This window comes from Danio rerio, chromosome 1 (genome assembly GCF_049306965.1).
Source record: "Danio rerio strain Tuebingen ecotype United States chromosome 1, GRCz12tu, whole genome shotgun sequence".
In the NCBI taxonomy this organism is placed as follows: Eukaryota; Metazoa; Chordata; class Actinopteri; order Cypriniformes; family Danionidae; genus Danio; species Danio rerio.
The window spans coordinates 59,378,909-59,397,453 of record NC_133176.1 but is presented as its reverse complement, the minus strand read 5'-3'; the positions used below and the strand labels follow the sequence as shown (position 1 = coordinate 59,397,453).

The window sequence follows — 18,545 nt, the reverse complement described above, 5'->3', positions numbered from 1 at the left end:
TACCATTTCGTACGACTGAACTCGTACGAATTCGTACGAATTAGCCACTAAACTGGCAAAACGTAAAATACTTACGTTTTCTCGTGAGATCAGGCTGATATAAACACACTCTTTTGAAAGGCCTGACTATTGTCAAAACATTTTTTTTATTAATACACAAGCTTTAAAAACAAGTAACATTCGTTTCTACATGCCATTTGGGGACATTTTGAGTTGAAATAGCATTATAAAAAACATTTTTTTGCAGTCAGCATGTCTGTAGAGAAAAAGTACACACCAGCAGAGGCATCAGGAAATGAAAACTGCTCGAGTTCAAGCTCCTCCAGCCTTTAATTCTCTGATGATGATCAATATGGGCAACCTAGTGGCACAGTAGGTAGTGCTGTCGCCTCACAGCAAGAAGGTCGCTGGTTCGAACCTCAGCTGAGTCAGTTGGCATTTCTGTGTGGAGTTTACATGTTCTCACCGTGTTGGTGTGGCTTTCCTCTGGGTGCTCCAGTTTCCCCCACAAGTCCAAATACATATGGTACAGGTGAATTGGGTAAGCTAAATTGTCCATAGTGTATGTGTGTGAATGAGAGTGTATGGATGTTTCCCAGTGATGGGTTGCAGATGAAATGCATCCGCTGTGTAAAACATATGCTGGATAAGTTGGCGGTTTATTCCGCAGTGGTGACCCCTGATTAATAAAGGGACCATGCAAAAAATAAAATGAATGAATGATCAACATGGAAAATATGCAGTTTATTCAGACATACATGATGCAGCAATGTTTTAGATCAGATATCTCATCTTAACTGTAGTTAAAGTTCAAACTAAATAGAAGTGGTTTTACCACGATGAAAAGGCCATGAGAAACTTCACGCGATGGTCACTTCCTCATTCATGCAGTAGCAGCCATTTTCAGCTCTGGAACTCAGAGTTTATTTCCAGGCCTGCTTCTGCACACTTTACTGTAGTTTTCAAATAACAATAAGGGACTTGTGACAGGGCCTGTTTAAGTGTCAAAGATTCTTCTTGTTGGCTTTTGAAGCTGATAATAAGTTGATTGTACAGTACACAAACATGAGCCTCACATGAGTCTGCAGAGTTGTTTGTGTTGTCGATGTTATTGGTTGATGGGTGTGAAATTAAACTTCCTTGTTCGAGTTAACAGTATTTAAGAACAGCATCTGCCATTTAAAACCACAACTACATTGACGGCATCTGTCATCCAAGAGCACGACATACTAGAAAATGATGGATTCAGAGGACATTTATGAAAATATTCAGTGTGGAGATTTTCAGGACTCGACTGGACCTCAAACACACAATCACAACCAGGATGAAGAAAAAGATCGAGAACACGGTAAGAAGAAATGAACTGTGAACAGAAATGGTGTCTCGGATGAGGAAATGAGAAATTTAGAACTACACTAATGTTAAATGTATTATTAGTGTTGTATTTGCGTTGTCTTCACGCTATTGTTTGCATTTTCATATAGCAACTTTGCTAGCATATAAAAACTTTAGCTACAGAATCTAAGAAAGAATATTAAAAGACTGAAACTGAGTTTCTAAGAGTTTTTCACTGATATCTGTGTGTTTCTGTGTTTGTTTTTCAGGAAGATGCAGATGTGTGATGGTGTTGTTGGTGTTTGTGGGGTTCATCTGTGCTCTTCTGCTGCTCTTCATCACACTGCAGCACATCAGCATCACAGCAGAGAGAGAGCTGTTAAAGACTTACAAGAACACAGTTGAAGAGCTCAATCACACCATCAGCAGCTTACAGCACGACAACACTGATCTGAAGACTGACAAACACCAGCTGGAAGAAAAATACAACTCTATGAGTCTGGAGAAACACCAGCTGGAGACCAAATACAACTCTCTGAGTCTGGAGAAACACCAGCTGGAGACCAAATACAACTCTCTGAGTCTGAAGAAACAGCAGCTGGAGACCAGTGTCGATGATCTCAGTGCTCAGAAGAGCCAGTTACAGAACAACTCTAACTCTCTGAGTCAGAAGAAACTGGAGCTGGAGAACAGAGTCACGTCACTGAGTGATGAACTGAAGAAGGCTTATTCTCAATATGGTCAGTGCTAATCTGATATAATAGTTACTTTATCATTTGCAGTCCAGTTTTGAAAAGGATATGAATGTGTGTGTTGTTCAGTTTTCTTGTTAATGTCCACTGAGGAGAAGAGCTGGTCTGACAGCAGACAGTTCTGCAGGAATCATGGAGGTGATCTGGTCATTATTAAGAGTGAAGAGAAGCAGGTGAGTTTGATTATTGACTATTTACTATTGAATGAGAGAAATCACACTTATCCTTCTGTTTATTCACACACAGAGGTTCATATCTTCAGTAGTCAAGGATGACTCATGGATTGGCTTGTCTGACACACAGACTGAGGGCACCATGAAGTGGGTGGATTATTCACCACTGAATCAAGGGTAAGTCAACAACCAGAAAGTGCATTTATATGATAGTTGCTACTTGATTTGAGAAGAGCTTATCTCTCATTGAATCATCATTAAACATGTTTACAATATTGTGCTTCATGTTTAAGTGCATGTCGAGGCCACGGTATACTTTAAAATAAATAAAAAACAAGCTGAATTGACATTACGGATAACATCTGGCCCAAACTAAGTTCTTTTTTATATAATTTCCGCAGTTCAAACAGCTCATCAACTCAACTTTCTCATTCATTTGATTTTTTGCTTAGTCCTTTTATTATGGTGTACTCACACTATGTACTGTTGCCCTGAACCGGGTCGAAGCACGCTTGTTCCCCCTCCTGTCTCCCCCAACAGCCCACACTTATGTTGCATTCGCACCTGAGCAGGGTTACGTCATCGATGATGCGCTGTTAAGTAAGAAGATCTCGCTCAGCACAGTGGAGATTTCTTTGTATCGGTTTAGTGGTTTTGGATGCAGTGACACAGGGTTAAATATTTCACCGAACAGATCAGCCACTTTTGATTAGAGGTGTGAACCTATACTGGTCTCACGGTTCAGTTCAGTTATGATTATCATGCCTTCGATTCGGTTCAATACGATATCTCGGTGCATTAATGATGCTTTCCATATACAGTGTTATATTTTAGGGGGGAGGCTATAACAAGCTGTCTGTATAAACACACAATTTATATATAAGTTTATAAAATATTTAAAATATAAACCACAATTAAAGCTGACAGGTGCTAACATTGTCTTAACTGATGCTCAACACATACAAATCTGTTAATATTAAAAAAAAAGTTATCCAGGGTGTCCTGAACCTTTAAAACTATTATGCTTAGAAATGTGCTGAAACAATCTTCCCTCTGTTAAACAGAAACTGGGGAAAAAATAAACAGGGGCCTTAATATTTCAGGTGTTCTAATAATTCTGACTTCAACTGTATGTATATATATATATATACACACACACACACACACACACACACACACACACACACATACATATATATATATATACATATATATATATATATATATATATATATATATATATATATATATATATATATATAAAGCAAAATATTACATTTATAAGTAGTAATTCAATAGTAATACACTTAAAAATGTTTGTTTAATATGGTAGGGTTGTATAGTTGTATTCCACTGTATTACATAAGCTGAGTAAGCCAAATAGGCAAATAGGCTCAACCCACCTGTTTACTGTAGTAAAACTACTTTCTATATTCAAGTGCATTTTTTGTATTAAATAAATAAACTGCCACTTTTCTAATTAAATGGTACACATATAAATAAATAAATAAATAAATATATATATATATATATATATATATATATATATATATATATATATATATATATATATATATATATATTTTATATATATATATATATATATATATATATATATATATATATATATATATATATATATATATAATTTTATTTTATTATTATTATTTTTTTACTTACAGGCTACTTCACATATTTCACGATCTGAATGATAACAGCTACAGCCCCCCCAAAACAGGCCTAGCAATGCCCATGATTTTAACGAAACACAAACAAGTCTTAATTACTAGATAACTAGATTAAAGAACACTTTCTTAAAAAATGGTTATAACACTCTCATCCGCCATCATTGCGCAACGTGACACATTTACAACCCCACCTACTACACCATGGGGGTGTCCGAGTGTATAAAACAGTAAAGCATCACTCAGCCTTTTTTGTCTATAAATAAAGAAATAAAAAGTATTTTGTTTGAAGTATACCAGGGTTTTTACATTGTGATTTGAGTGATACATAAATCTGATACATGTTATTCAGGTTCTGGGCCAGTGGTGAGCCGAATAATGCAGGTGTAAATGAAGACTGTGTTGAACTGACGCCTACACGACCCGTCCTGAACAACTGGAATGACGAACCGTGCTCAAGAGGGAAAAAAGGCATTTGTGAGAAATAGGGTTCATTCAGTCTTGTTATAAAATAATTAGTAAAATGATCATTAGCATCTTTGACATAACCTGCTTACAAATATCATTTATGCCTTTAAATGTACTTTTCCTTGCCGCATCAGCAGTGGATATTCAGATAAAAAATGCATTTAGCTGCCATTATTTTGTCTTTGCTGTGATACGCCAACATCTTTTTCATTGTACTATTTTATATCATATTCTAATATCGAGTGTGTGAGATGCTTTTGAGTTTAACTGCTTCATCATCATCACAATAAAGTTTTGATTTGATGCACTTGATGGATGTCTATGAGAGTTTTCCTCCAGCCAGCAGGATGCAGTAGAGAGCTGCTTTAGCTGACTGAAGGAAACAGAGAGGAAGAGAAACTCAAAATCAAGTGCACTTGCTTCTGTCATTTAGCACATGCTCACCTTAATATGAGAAGCCCTACATGTACTAAACTCTAAATAGGAAACATTGGAAATATATTCTTGTTTTTTGAACAAATCGTGTGATTTGCATACATAGATAATAATAAACAATAATTGTTTTCTCACTCAAGTGGTTTGACAGTTTTAGGAATGAATTTCTCCCCTTGAACACCAAACAAGATACAGAATGCTAGAAACAAAGCAGCTATTGACATTCAGTAGCTGCTGACATCCTTAGTAGAAACTAAAAATACTCTGGAATTTAATGAATGCTTTTTTCCAGCATTCTTCAGAATATCTTCCTTCTGAAGATAACTCGAACAGGTTTGGAGCAAGTGAATGAGGACATTATTTAATGGGGTATATGCTGAAGCATGCTAATAGGACTTTTAATTTGCCAGTAGCCTGGGTTAATCGTTTCCGGCGAATTGAATGGCAATGCAAAATCCGGTGCGTTTAAGGTCTGTTTTCTTCAAAAATCAGCGATCTCCACTAGCTGAGTGATATCTAATATAAAGTGGGTCTCAGATTGTACAAGAAGCACTGCATTAAATCACATTTCCCCCGCCATGTCTTTATAATATGAGCATTTATTTTACCCCAGTATATTTAATGGAGCTTCTGCGCTAACCTGCTGATTCTGACGAGCGCGTGCGAGTAAACAGCTTTTTGTCTCGTTTTACGCTTGAGTAACTAAATAAATGCTAAAGTTTATTTAACTGAATGTATTTTAATGACATTACAACATCGATGCTGTATAAGGAACCGTATAAAATGAGAAAAAGTTCACAATAACAGGTCACCGGGGGCCTGTTTCAGAAAGGAGGTTAACTGAAAACTCAGAGTATTTTAACCCTGAAATGAGAGAAACTCTGGGTTTTCCGTTTCAAAATGGCAGGTTTGTTAAACTCGAGAAAGCAGGGTAAGTCAAGCCTGTTTCTGAAAGAGAGGTAACTTTAACTCAGAGTCAGTTACTGTGGTAACTTACTCTGTGAATCTAACCTGGTCAGAAGCAGGTTTTATTCTCTAAACTCAGAGTTTCTGTCGGTCTCCTCCCCTTTTTTAAAGATGAAGCGGTATTTCTCGCCTTAGCCTTACGTTTCCACCCACCTATTTTTATGCTTATTTTGGATACGTGCATAAAAACGATTGATAAAAACGTCATGATGCACATAACTTTTTAAAATATGCATAAAAAACGCGCATAACTGAGTAGGATAAACTTTTATTTGATAGAAAATTTGCGCATAAACGACGATGGAAACACTTTTACTGAACAAATTACAGCATGTACATTAAAAAAAAAGATCATGATCATATGATAATGAAAATGTGTGTAAATGAACAACCCAGCAGGCTGAGCACACTGTAACACGTCTTAAATATTGTTTTAGTCATTCTAAAATGCCTTAACTGTTTCAGTATTAGTGTATATTATTAATTACCTCCGAGCGTCTGGTGCGTGTCAAGAGTCTCCGCGTCTCATGGCTTCAGACGCCCCCACGTGTTTATTGTGTTTCAGCGTTGTCTTCTGACATCGAGGCGCAAGTACATTAATTAGGCTAAATAAAGAATTAATTGACGCAGCTTCTTCTACCACAGTAAATTCTGCTTTTACTGTTGATATTTGGTGCCAGTTTAATCAGGAAGTGACGATTTTTTTTCTCTTTGACTCGTTGGATGGAATTTTATTCGGATCTTTTATGCAATATTCCAGTTTTGCACATACATTTATGTAATATATTTGGATGGAAACATAGCTATTGCCTACATTTTAGTCACACACAGAAGAACTGTACGAGAATGGCTTATCCTTTTTTTTTATAAATAATTAAATTAAATTCACCTTCGATATGCACTGTAACTAGATTAATGGGATTATTATTCTTTCTAAAAATAATTTTTAGTACTGCTTACCTTCTAAATGTTATATTAACCTATATCACTTGATCAATAAAAAGGCAGACACACAAGTGCACTGTTAAATCATTTAAAACTAATAAATGTATAAAAAAAAGTTCAGAAAAAAATATATAAACGTCACAAATTACATTACTTATTTTATTATACTTAAATATTTAAGTTCTTAAAAAGTGAAATTAGGCATTAACTTGAGCAGCTGTTTTCCACGCTAACTGTCTCTTCTTCACTGATGGCTGCTTCTTTTCAAATATATAAGCTCATATTTGCTATAACTTTGCATGAGAACATCAAGTTCAGCCGGAGAAAGAAATGGTGATCTCTTTTATAAGATCCCAACAAACACACAACGTTGCCTCAACGTAGCGACCTTCCTACAACGTTGTACCAACCTTGCAAAAAGGTTGAGGATTCTACGTTGTTGCTAAACGTTGTCACAACGATGTCATAAGGTTGCCATTTAAACATCACGAGGGCCGCATACTTTAGGTTGTGCTTATGTGGCGTGGACAACCACTGTACAACATTTACTGGTCACAGCTGAATCAGTTTAAATTTCAACAAGCCGTCGTCTCATTCATCAACGACCGAGGAGACGTGAGTATTGTTTTATTTCTTCTTGCTAAATAAGATACGTAAATCGTGAATATTCAAACAAACCTACGATTTCGACAACAATCTGTTCCAACATTACACACACACAAAAGCCGTAATGAAGTTATTACGAGCGAGTAACATTTCAGCATTCCGTTCACGGACGGCAACAACATTAAAATCATTATGTTAAATCTTTCGATAAAACATTTCCTGATTATTTACCTACGCTTAGTCTTTAGTCAAATGGAAAATAATGTTTTTGAAGTTCAGTTTTTTCCATATCCATAGTGATCAGTCAGTATGATACTTTATCACACGAGCCGACCCACTTTTTACAAAACACACAAAATAACTTTTAAATACAAAACATCTCTGTGCAGTTTGCGTCCCGTTAAAGGAACAGTTCACTCAAAAATGATATGTACTCACAAATTATTTGCCCTGTAAATAATAGCCTAAGTGATTCCAAACCTTTAAGTTTCTTTATTCTATTGAACACTAAAGACTGTAAGCATTTGCTTTCATAGTAAGAAAACACTAATTAAATAGTTACAGTTTTCCAGCTTTATTTAATACATCTTTTTTATTGTTTAGCAGAAAAAAAGCTAAATAAGTTTGGATCAAATAAAGGATGAGGCTAAATGGCAGAATTGTCAGTTTTGGGTGAGCTATCCCTATAAGTTAAAGTATATAAGTTGATGTTCATATGCCTGATTAATATAGATATTAATAAAAAGGTCTGCTAGTCTAAATTTCTATTTTGATTTATCTTTTGATGTTTTATTTAAAACCCACTCGTTTCTTTGCTCAACAGGCTATTTTCACATGGAGGTAATCTTCTATTGATAATTTCTGGATTTTAAGTATGTGTAAGTTGCATAAAACTCTATTGTTTAACCACTCACTGTTGTTTTCAAATTACTTATGTAACTTGTCTTTCAGAATTTTTTCAGCTGTTGAATTCACCTCAGATCAGTGTTGCTGTAATTCCTGATCTATGGAAAGAATAATTGAATGAGGTAAGAAGTATACTACTCTATTTACTATCATAATAAATGTAGTATTGTTACCTAAAACAGCATGTTCATAATGTGGAAAATAGATCATGCTTATGAAAAATTACTTTATTATTTTGTACAGCTGTTATTGCAATGACACTAATTTTAACATTTCATTTACAGTGAGCAACGCCACAACTACAGGGCCTGTTCTTTCTCTTCTCATAATTTAAGTAAGTATTGGGAGACTAACTCTGACTTCTGTTAACTCAAACCTGTTTTCCCTGTATCTCTAAATTTATTGAATTGTATGTAATTTTGGTATATGATATATTATTAAAGCATTAAAATAAAGTAGGCTACATAATTACTCACTGGAGATTTTATATAATGAAATTACAATAAATGTCTGAAACTTCAATAACTTGCTAGTCATAGTCGTTTCCATCTGTCCTCTCTTGTTCACTGCCTATTTTGACATTTGTCTACTCTGGATCTCTGAAGCTGGATTATCTGTTGGATTTGTTTCTTCCTCTGACTGCTTTCTCCATACCAACAACTACGACTGGTCTTCAGCTGCGCTCCCCGGTCTGCTGTATTCTCCAGTCCAGAGCTTCACTGCCCAGTGTCTGAATTTTAATTTATATATTTATTTATATGTATATTTACATTTTAATGATTTCTTGTTTACTTTTCTTGTTTGTTTACCCTTTAGTTTAATTATATATATATATATATATATATATATATATATATATATATATATATATATATATATATATATATATATATATATATATAAACTTTATACTGTTTGCTTAAAATTAGATGTGTACTGTATGTATTAAATGTTGTGAAATATATAATAAAAAGTTTGATTATATTCATTTGTGTGTTATTTTAAACACTTTAAAGTTTACACATGCAGTTGTTAAATTAAATAGGAAAAATAAATGAACAATATTTCATATTAAGCAATACTGGAAAAGAATTGCTGCTTATCCTGTATTCTAGGCAGTATTGATAAACTGCCACAAAAAATATTAATACAAGTAGTAAGAACGCCGCCTCGCGGTTGCTGAATGTCGCACGACAACGTTGCTACAGCCTTCTCACGTCTTACATTTCTACGTTGTGACAATGTAGCGAGCACGTAAGCGGCAACGTTGCCTTTGAAAAAATACAACGTTGTGCAGACATCGCTACAACGTAAATGTGTTTGTTGGGATATTGCCATAGTCACTCGTAATGTCTGCGCTCCATTGATAATGCCTTTTTAAAGTCACGGTGTGCGCGCTTAACTCTGAGTTGGTCTACTCGAAGTTGATTGACCCAACTCAGATCAGCTATTCTGAAACCGAAAACTCTGAGTTTTTAATCTCTCGGTAAATCAACTCAGAGTTCAAGTTTAAACTCTGAGTTGTTTGAACCTCCTTACTGAAACAGGCCCCGGAAGTGTATCAGCATGGGAACAGCACTAGCTCGGCATATACCCTATTAATAATAATACAAATAGATTGTCTAGCTTTTATTAAAATTGGATGACGAGTAGGCCGACACGGAATCTGTGCACGCAGAAATACGTAGATTTTTAGCCTATCATTCTATGCCTATGTATTTACATGTGTAAATGTGTATACATTTATATTTAATTAGTTTCTAAATTATTTTCACTAATATTATTGTGATAAAATAATAATAATTTTAAAATGTTCAAATGATTTATTTACAATACAGTTTGTGAAGTAATTTGTTGTCTTTTGGTAGATATATTATGTGAGACTTGCTTTGTTTAGCAAATAAGTGGATCTAATTGTATTTGCATTGTAAACATTAAATAAAAGTTAAAAATGTTTTATATCATGTATCAAGTTTTTAGTAATGATACTCCTAAAATCATTCCGCATAATCCACAGATTTTTGTTGCAAAATTCTCAGCAGAAAACAGCAACAAATGTCTGCAGATTCTGTCTGGCCCTAATGACAATAACATTTCAATACTAAAATTAATAGTTTTTGTGCTTACTGGACAAAAAAAAAACTTTGATGTTCAATAAAGGCATCATCTTCAGTCAGGAATCTTGGCCTGATATTTGCTAGCAACTTGTGAAATAACAACAACAACAACAACAACAACAAGGCCACTGCATTTTTCATTTGTAAAAATGATGCATTGATTCAACCTGAATCTACACTGTAAAAAGTTCTACTGAAATAAAGCTGACTTAATGAGCTCAGCAGATAACTATGGCTAGAAGAATGGCTTCAGACAGCAAAAAGTATTTGGGGACATTTTGAGTTTAAATATCCTAAATAAATAAATGTTTAATCCGCAGTTCAGTTGAAACACAAACTCTCCAGCAGATGGAGCTCTTGTCGATTTTTATTTTCCCGCAACAATCAGCAGAAGCCTGAAGTTTCACAGTTCAGAGCTCACGAGGCTTGATTTCCTAATATTTACGATTTCTCAAGTAAGGAAACGAAATGAGGAAGCACAGATTAGGAAATGATAAGCACGTTAATGTCAGAAAGGATCAGATTGTTCTTACACAGTGAAGTTTATCGGAAAACGGGCTTTAACTAACAGGAAAACAACTTTTAGAGGTTTTAGGCATTATTACATAAAAATATTCCTCCAATCATACATTAGTGAAGTTTTATTAGAAGATACTTAGGAAAAATATATTCTAATGATTTTAAATACATTTAAAATATATTCCATAAAAAAAAAAAAAAAAAAAAAAACAAGGTCGCTGATTCGAACCTCGGCTCAGTTGGCGTTTCTGTGTGGAATTTGCATGTTCTCCCTGCCTTCGCGTGGGTTTCCTCCGGGTGCTCCGGTTTCCCCCACAGTCCAAAGACATGCGGTACAGGGGAATTGGGTAGGCTAAATTGTCCGTAGTGTATGAGAGTGTGTGTGGATGTTTCCCAGAGATGGGTTGCGGCTGGAAGGGCATCCGCTGCACAAAAACTTGCTGGATAAGTTGGCGGTTCATTCCGCTGTGGCGACCCCGGATTAATAAAGGGACTAAGCCGACAAGAAAATGAATGAATGAATGAATGAATGAATGAATGAAAAAAACAAGGGCAAAAATGTATTATACATACCACACACACACACACAAACACATATATATGGATAAAACTAGTTTTACCCTTTTTAATCTCCCCCACCATTGCAAATCCATCAGATGTTTGTGTCATTCTGGCAAAAAAATATATTTAAAATTACGTATGGATGTAAAATTAAGCTATATTTTTGGCCAGAATGACTCAAACATCTGATGGATGTGCAATGGTGGGGAGGATTAAAAAGGGTCAAATTAGTTTTTTGTCATTGACGTAATATTTATGAGTGTTTTCTTGTAATAAATGTTTTATATTTTCTAAAGATGAGGGTGATTACTTCTATAACATTATTTGTAGTCGATTGATTTAGTTCAAAGAAGACAAAAAAAAAAAAAACGTTGACACTGAAACATCTCATAAGCACGTCATTTGATACCTTATTCTAGGGTTTTGTAATCAGGTGGGGCATTGAATTCGGATGTGGTTTGTCACTTCCACTATTTTAAAAGGCTACACACTCCTCATTCTGAAGATCATCTCATCTGTGAACATCATCTTACGTGGACATCATGGAGATGGACACCATTTATGAAAATGTTGAAGATGTCAAAGATGAAGGAAAAGCTCAACAAAACAGTAAGCAAATAAAGATTCAGTGTGAAGCAGAGATTGTGTCCGCAGAGCAGAAACAGATGCAAACAAGCTGAATAATTTTTGCTGAAGAATAGGTGAATAATTCTGATTAAGTGTATAAACATGAAGTTACGTTTCTGTTCATATATTTTTGTTTAGATGTTTTATTGTACTGAAATTCAGCATCTGTCATTTTGAAAAGAGTGTATTATTTAAAGACTGGATTTCAGGGTAGATTTAAAAAAAAAAAAGTATTTTACACAAAAACAACAATACAACAGGGACTTATTTTAGTGTTATTGAACCAAAGTGTTAGTGTTCTTGAACTCAAATTGAACCATTTGATAGATGTGGACAAAAACAATGTTCCCAAAGTATTTCCTGTTTTAAATTTTTAACTTCTATAGCTTCAGAGAATCCAAAAAGAGGCACATATTGATAAATAATGTTATGATAGCTGTTTTAACATTGAATTGCCTCTTGTTACTGTTATGAAATAGTTTAATAAGCAGTAAAATGTTCATGGGCCAATGACATCAGCACATTGAACTGGTCTATATCAAAATTGCCCAAACTAGCTCCCGCTGGCCAAAGATGGCCAACGATAACCTATGATTTGGCCCGCCATGCATTCTGCGAAGAGAGGGAGAATGTTTTAAATAAATGTTGTGAGTTTTTAATGATCCGTTTGACATGTCAACCTTGTATTTGAAAGATTCCTGGGAGAAAGATTTAGGCATTCAAATTACCAAAGTCTATCAAGGTCATAAATACGTTACATTAACTCCAGACATCAACTAATCCAATATATAGTAGTACATCGGCTTCATTATTCTAGAGTTAAGCTTAATGAATTCTACCCCTCCATCTCCTCTAAATGTAACACATGTGAATCTGCTCTTCAGGACATCTTTCTTTGGTCATGCCCAAAACCTTTTGAGCAAAATTTTTAACTTTTACTCTGAGGCTTATTCTTGTGAGCCTGGCCCTGATCCAGCAATCACTGTTTTTGGTTGGTCTGACTCACTTTGTGCAATATAGAAATGGTGTTAGTTAACAAAATGATTCTTTGTTTATGGAAAAAGGCATCAACACCAGTTTTTAAATCCTGGTTTTCTGAATTCTCTACCACTTTACATTTAGAGAGACTAAGACACAATCTCTCTGATAACATTGCCGGCTTCGAGGCCACCTGGAAACCCTTTTTTAATTATTCGTCAAATGCTCAGGATAGCGGTTTAAAGGTGTAACCCTGTTATCGTCTGCAAGATCACCATATTGCCTGCGCCCACTGGCCTAGATATACAGTTGAAGTCAGAATTATTCGCCCCCTGTTTATTTTTGACCTAATTTCTGTTTAATGGAGAGATTTTTTTCAACACATTTCTAATAATAATAGTTTTAATAACTCATTTCTAATAACTGATTTATTTTATCTTTGTCATGATGACAGTAAATAATATTTTATTATATATTTTCAAGACACTTCTATACAGCTTAAAGTGACATTTAAAGGCTTAACTAGGTTCATTAGATTAACTAGGAAAGAAGGGGTAATTAGGCAAGTTATTGTATAATGATGGGTTGTTCTGTAGATTATCAGAAAAAAAATAAAACTCAAAGAGGCTAATAATATTGACCTTACAATGGTTAAAAAAAAAAACTGCTTTTATTCTGGTCGAAATATTTCAAATAAGACTTTCTCCAGAAAAAAAAAAATTATCAGACATACTTTCAAAATCTCCTTGCTCTGTTAAACATGATTTGGAAAATATGTAAAAAAAAATATAATAATCAAAAATCAAAAGGGGGCTAATAATTCTGACTTCAACTGTATAAGTTTAACGTTGTTGACCCATGTATAATACTGGAGGAACTGTTGTAATAATGGTTTTAAAAAGAAAAAATCTTTTGCCTTTTTTGCCTTTTCTTTTTTGTCTTTATATTTGTTGTTGCTTTTTGTATTGCTCTGTGTTGCTTTAAGAAAATAAAAATATAATATTAAAAAAATTCAATGGTGTAAACTAATCAGATTTTGTTCAAATGTACATACCGTCACCCGGCAATGCAGAAAACTTGATGAGAAAATCAAGTCAAAGGCAGATTCTGCTTGACTGTATTTAACATTGAACTCCACTGTGTTACAAACGTAATTGCTTACGTTTTAATTGCAATAATTTATCATTTTAAAAGTTATACTGCGTTAGTCAATACTATTTAAATGAATGTTTTCTGTTTATTTTGAAATATTATGGCCATGGCATTCATTCATTCATTTTTCAGCTTAATCCCTTTATTAATCTGGGGTCGCCACAGCCGAATGACCTGCCAACTTATCCAGCATATATTATTTGCAGCAGATGCCCTTCCAGCTGCAACCCATCTCTGGGAAACATCCATACACACTCATTCACTATTGACAATTTAGCCTACCCAATTCACCTGTACCGCATGTCTTTGGACTGTGGGGGAAACCGGAGCACCCGGAGGAAACCCACGCAAACGTGGGGAGAACATGCAAACTCCACACAGAAATGCCAACTGACCCAGCTGAAGCTAAAACCAGCGACCTTCTTGCTGTGAGGCGACAGCACTACCTACTGCGCCACCGTGTCATACAGATGGCAACTTCAATGTAAAATAGTTTGGTATATTCACCTTCGGCCCACGGCTGTCGATGATATTTGGTTTTTGGCCCTTCATACGAAAACGTTTGGGCACCCCTGGTCTATATCATAGTGTTGTAAACACTTCAGTGCTACAGCAAACAGTTACAGTTGTGTTAACTATAGTGAACTGATAAACTAATACTGTGGTATACATCAGTTTTTACTACAGTAATGGTAGTGTATTGAAGTATAAATTACCCTATAGCTGTAGAAAACTACAGAATCAGATCAATTCAAATATGGTTACAAACATATTGTATTTTAATGTGAGATAATTTGCAGTGAACTGTTAATAATTGATGTTTTGTGTGTGTGTTTGTGAGGACGCAGTTGTTTGATGTTGGCGACGGTGATTCTCGGCACTATTTGTGTAATTCTGCTGGTCTTCGTCATTCTGCAGCACACCCGGGCTGGTTCTAATCGTCTTGGTCAGTGCTAATATGTTTCGTGTCAGTAGCTGCTAATATCATATACAGCTTTGAAAAGTGTGTGAAAATGTGTGTTGTTCAGGTTTGTTTTTCATTTCCAATAATACGATGAGCTGGTCTGAGAGCAGGCAGTTCTGCAGGGATCGTGGAGCTGATCTGGTCATTATTAACACTGAAGAGAAGCAGGTGAGTATTTCTGTTTATGTGTTTGTTATTGAGTGGGAGGAATCACTCTTATCCTGCTTATATTCACACACAGAGGTTCATATCTCCATTTGTCGAGGACTTTCTGTGGATCGGTTTGACTGACGAAGAGATCGAGGGCAACATGAAATGGGTGGATAATTCTCCACTAAAACAAGGGTAAGTGGTAAAACGTTCATGGAAAAGGTTTTAGTCATTAAAAAGTTGAGACTATCAGAATAATACTGACCACCCTGCTGAAAAATCCAGCTTAAACCAGCCTAGGCTGGTTGGCTGGTTTTAGCTGGTCAACCAGGCTGGTTTTAGAGGGGTTTTGGCCACTTCCAGGCTGGTTTCCAGCCATTTCCAGCCTGGTTTTAGCTGGTCAGGCTGGAAAATGACCAGCTAAATCCAGCTTAAATCAGCTTGACCAGCCTAGCCAGGCTGGGAGCCCAGCCAAAACCAGCTATGTCCAGCTTAAACCAGGCTGAACCAGTCTGGCCATTCTCCTCTGACCTCTGGCATCAACAAGGCATTTGCGCCCACAGAACTGCCGCTCACTGGATATTTCCTCTTTTTCAGGACATTCTCTGTAAACCCCAGAGATGTTTGTGTGTGAAAATCCTAGTAGATCAGCAGTTTCTGAAATACTCAGACCAGCCAGTCTGGCAATAACAACCATGCCACGTTTAAAGTCCCTTAAATCACCTTTCTTTCCTATTCTGATGCTCGCTTTGAACTGCAACAGATTTTCTTGACCATGTCTACATGCCTAAATGCATTGAGCTGCTGCCATGAGAAATTTGTTAACTAGCAGGTGTACCTAATAAAGTGGCCGGTGAGTGTGTATGTATATGTGTGTATGTATGTATATGTGTAAATATGTATACATTAATAGTGTTGTACTTTACTATAGTATAGTTTAAAAACACTACTGTGTTATTTTTTATGTGGGTAATGTGGCTCCTCATTTATTATTTTCTGAGTGGATAACGACTGGGATTAAACTGAAAATCTGACTCCTTTTATTCAGGTTTTGGGTTGACGGTGAGCCCAACAATCTTAATGGTGAAAACTGTGTGATTATAGTTCCTGTAGAAAACTTCCTGAAGAACTGGAATGATGTCCCATGCACATTCACATTTAAAGCCCTTTGTGAAAAATAGATTTCACCCAGCTTTGCATTGACTTTACATGTATTATTTGCTGTATGGGTCATTTTTGTTGTACCTTTTCTGATTGATGTTTCGAAGAATTTCATCGTGTGGGCAATTGTATAAAAGAGTCATTATTATTAGTTTTTTTGTTGTTGGTTTTTTTTTTTGTGATTAATCATGTACAAAATAAATGTTTTGTATTTACATGATGTAAAGGTGTGTTGGGCATTGGGCCTATATATAATGTATATACCTTTATATAATTTAGAAAAGCCCTGAATGGTTAATTTCCTATCTCTACAACAATAATATTGAGTAAAAGTTGCTTCCATAATCACACATTCAGACTTTCTCTTTAATATTATAATTTATAGACAGTAAAAGTATTATTTGCTTATTCTAAATAGGGAAATCATATTAGCAGCCAACGAATATCAAAGTGCAACACTGTTCACGGTCATTTAAATACTGCTAATGCTAATTTAAAGTGATATACTTACAGTATATGCAATTTATAACCGAATATTCAAATTAGAGTGGTAAACAATATAGGGAGGGTTAAAATGAACAAATGTGCAGATATAAAAGCAACATTACCTCAATAATAATAATTGGTGTAAAAATAACGTGTATGTTATAAAAATGTTTGATCATAACTCAACCTAAAATACCTTTAAATTAGTGAAAAGTTCTCCCACAACTATGTGCAATACAGGAAATTTTGTAATTCCCCTCACAGATAACTGAAGGAAACTTCTACCACCATAGAGGACATACAGAATTAATTACCAATGTAACAAAGTCTTGTAATCACAAATTTCATATTGTAGTATTCTTAGTATTTACAGTTTATGTAAGGCAACAATGTTAACATTATTTAACAGAACTGTTTAGCCGGCTACTAATTCTGATATATAATTTTTTTAAACTGTTAAATAAAGTAACTTGTGTTTGGAAAGCAAATTATTAAAAATATTTGTAATAATATAATGCATTAATTTTTCCTTAATTAAAATTTTAAAGATCAATTTTTCCTTATTTTTTCCTATTTTCCTATAGGCCTATAGAGTCACACTATTGGGCTATCTGTGATTTTACATGATACATATGTTAATGTTGAGCACTCCTTATATCATTGTTTTGAGCTCTGTTTAAGGGCAATTCTTCAATTACGGGCGCTTTTAGCCTTGTAAAGTTGAATAAAAAAACTTGTTTAAAATTATCGTAACACAGCCACATAAGTTTAAACAATTTTGTTTTAAGATCTATAAGAGGTAAAACTTAAAATCATTTTTGTATCTAGTTTAATCAATCTTTCCACAATATATACAATAATTATACATTTGTCAATGAAATAAATTAGTTGTATGCTGAATTGTGCTCCAGTCACACTCTAAAATGTAATAATAATTTGATTAAGAGCTTATTAGAAAATAAATCAACTGAATTTGTATATTAAATAGAGCATGAACTTATACACTGTGAATACACTTCTAATGTGTGATGAGAACTTTTTAAATATTTTTTTAAATGTGTGTGGTGATGGAAATGACATTTCAACAGTTTATTGTGAAAAAATGATTTAACTTAATTTTGTTTGGTTTTTAAAATCATCTTTAAAGGTACAGCATGTTTGGAAATGATGTAGAATAAATGTATTTACCCATCAAGCAATATTTACCTTGATTTTTCTTCAAGTGTTGCTGATAAACATTTACATTTCCTCCATCTTGAACATGTTCTCAGATGGCACTATTGACCTTATTCCTAAATGCGGAAGTGCGCCTGTTTTCGCGATTGTCTTAGAGAACTTCCGTTTCAGTCGCCTATGGGAGAAATGACAAGGAATAATAAACGGCAAAAAACGGTCAAACTACTTGCTCTACATACAAATGTTTGCATGACTATACAGACCAAGTAGAATACTATAATAAGGAAATATCAGTTTGCAACATCAAACAGCGAAACGAGCAGTTTTTAATGTCTAAAAATGAATGGAAGTGAATGAGACCGGAAGTCTCGTGCCAAAAAGAT

General features: G+C 34.7%; 2 protein-coding genes and 1 long non-coding RNA gene across 10 annotated transcripts; all 3 read left to right on the top strand.

Moving 5' to 3' along the window:
* The first annotated feature begins 124 nt into the window (after nucleotides 1-124).
* LOC100537240 (uncharacterized) lies at nucleotides 125-5,668 on the top strand. Its single transcript, XM_003197757.5, has 5 exons — nucleotides 125-1,348; nucleotides 1,605-2,075; nucleotides 2,157-2,260; nucleotides 2,334-2,437; nucleotides 4,298-5,668. The coding sequence occupies exons 1-5, from the start codon at nucleotides 1,237-1,239 to the stop codon at nucleotides 4,431-4,433; spliced, it is 927 nt and encodes a 308-aa protein (XP_003197805.3). The 5' UTR covers nucleotides 125-1,236; the 3' UTR covers nucleotides 4,434-5,668.
* A 1,624-nt stretch (nucleotides 5,669-7,292) lies between these two features.
* LOC103909412 (uncharacterized) lies at nucleotides 7,293-9,007 on the top strand. 7 transcript variants are annotated; one of them, XR_012382817.1, is made up of 6 exons: nucleotides 7,293-7,374; nucleotides 7,972-8,037; nucleotides 8,189-8,205; nucleotides 8,317-8,393; nucleotides 8,556-8,605; nucleotides 8,877-9,007. It is a non-coding gene; the product is annotated as an uncharacterized lncRNA (long non-coding RNA). The 7 variants fall into 7 exon arrangements; XR_012382816.1 differs by having other exon boundaries at nucleotides 7,969-8,037; XR_012382815.1 differs by having other exon boundaries at nucleotides 7,969-8,037; nucleotides 8,189-8,237.
* A 2,873-nt stretch (nucleotides 9,008-11,880) lies between these two features.
* On the top strand, nucleotides 11,881-18,179 carry si:ch73-343l4.8. 2 transcript variants are annotated; one of them, XM_002660579.7, is made up of 5 exons: nucleotides 11,881-12,077; nucleotides 15,067-15,171; nucleotides 15,254-15,357; nucleotides 15,431-15,534; nucleotides 16,388-18,179. In XM_002660579.7, exons 1-5 carry the CDS (start codon nucleotides 12,011-12,013, stop codon nucleotides 16,518-16,520), a joined length of 513 nt encoding a protein of 170 aa, XP_002660625.1. In that variant the 5' UTR covers nucleotides 11,881-12,010; the 3' UTR covers nucleotides 16,521-18,179. The 2 variants fall into 2 exon arrangements, with proteins under 2 accessions (XP_002660625.1, XP_073763545.1); XM_073907444.1 differs by having other exon boundaries at nucleotides 11,961-12,169; nucleotides 15,074-15,171.
* The last annotated feature ends 366 nt before the right edge of the window (nucleotides 18,180-18,545 follow it).

Coding starts and splice junctions, on each gene's coding strand:
- LOC100537240 (XM_003197757.5), top strand. CDS start 1,237: ATGATGGATTCAGAGGACATTTATGAAAATATTCAGTGTGGAGATTTT. Junction 1,349..1,604: donor AGAAAAAGATCGAGAACACG/GTAAGAAGAAAT, acceptor TTTGTTTTTCAG/GAAGATGCAGATGTGTGATG. Junction 2,076..2,156: donor GAAGGCTTATTCTCAATATG/GTCAGTGCTAAT, acceptor TGTGTTGTTCAG/TTTTCTTGTTAATGTCCACT.
- si:ch73-343l4.8 (XM_002660579.7), top strand. CDS start 12,011: ATGGAGATGGACACCATTTATGAAAATGTTGAAGATGTCAAAGATGAA. Junction 12,078..15,066: donor AGGAAAAGCTCAACAAAACA/GTAAGCAAATAA, acceptor TGTGTTTGTGAG/GACGCAGTTGTTTGATGTTG. Junction 15,172..15,253: donor GGCTGGTTCTAATCGTCTTG/GTCAGTGCTAAT, acceptor TGTGTTGTTCAG/GTTTGTTTTTCATTTCCAAT.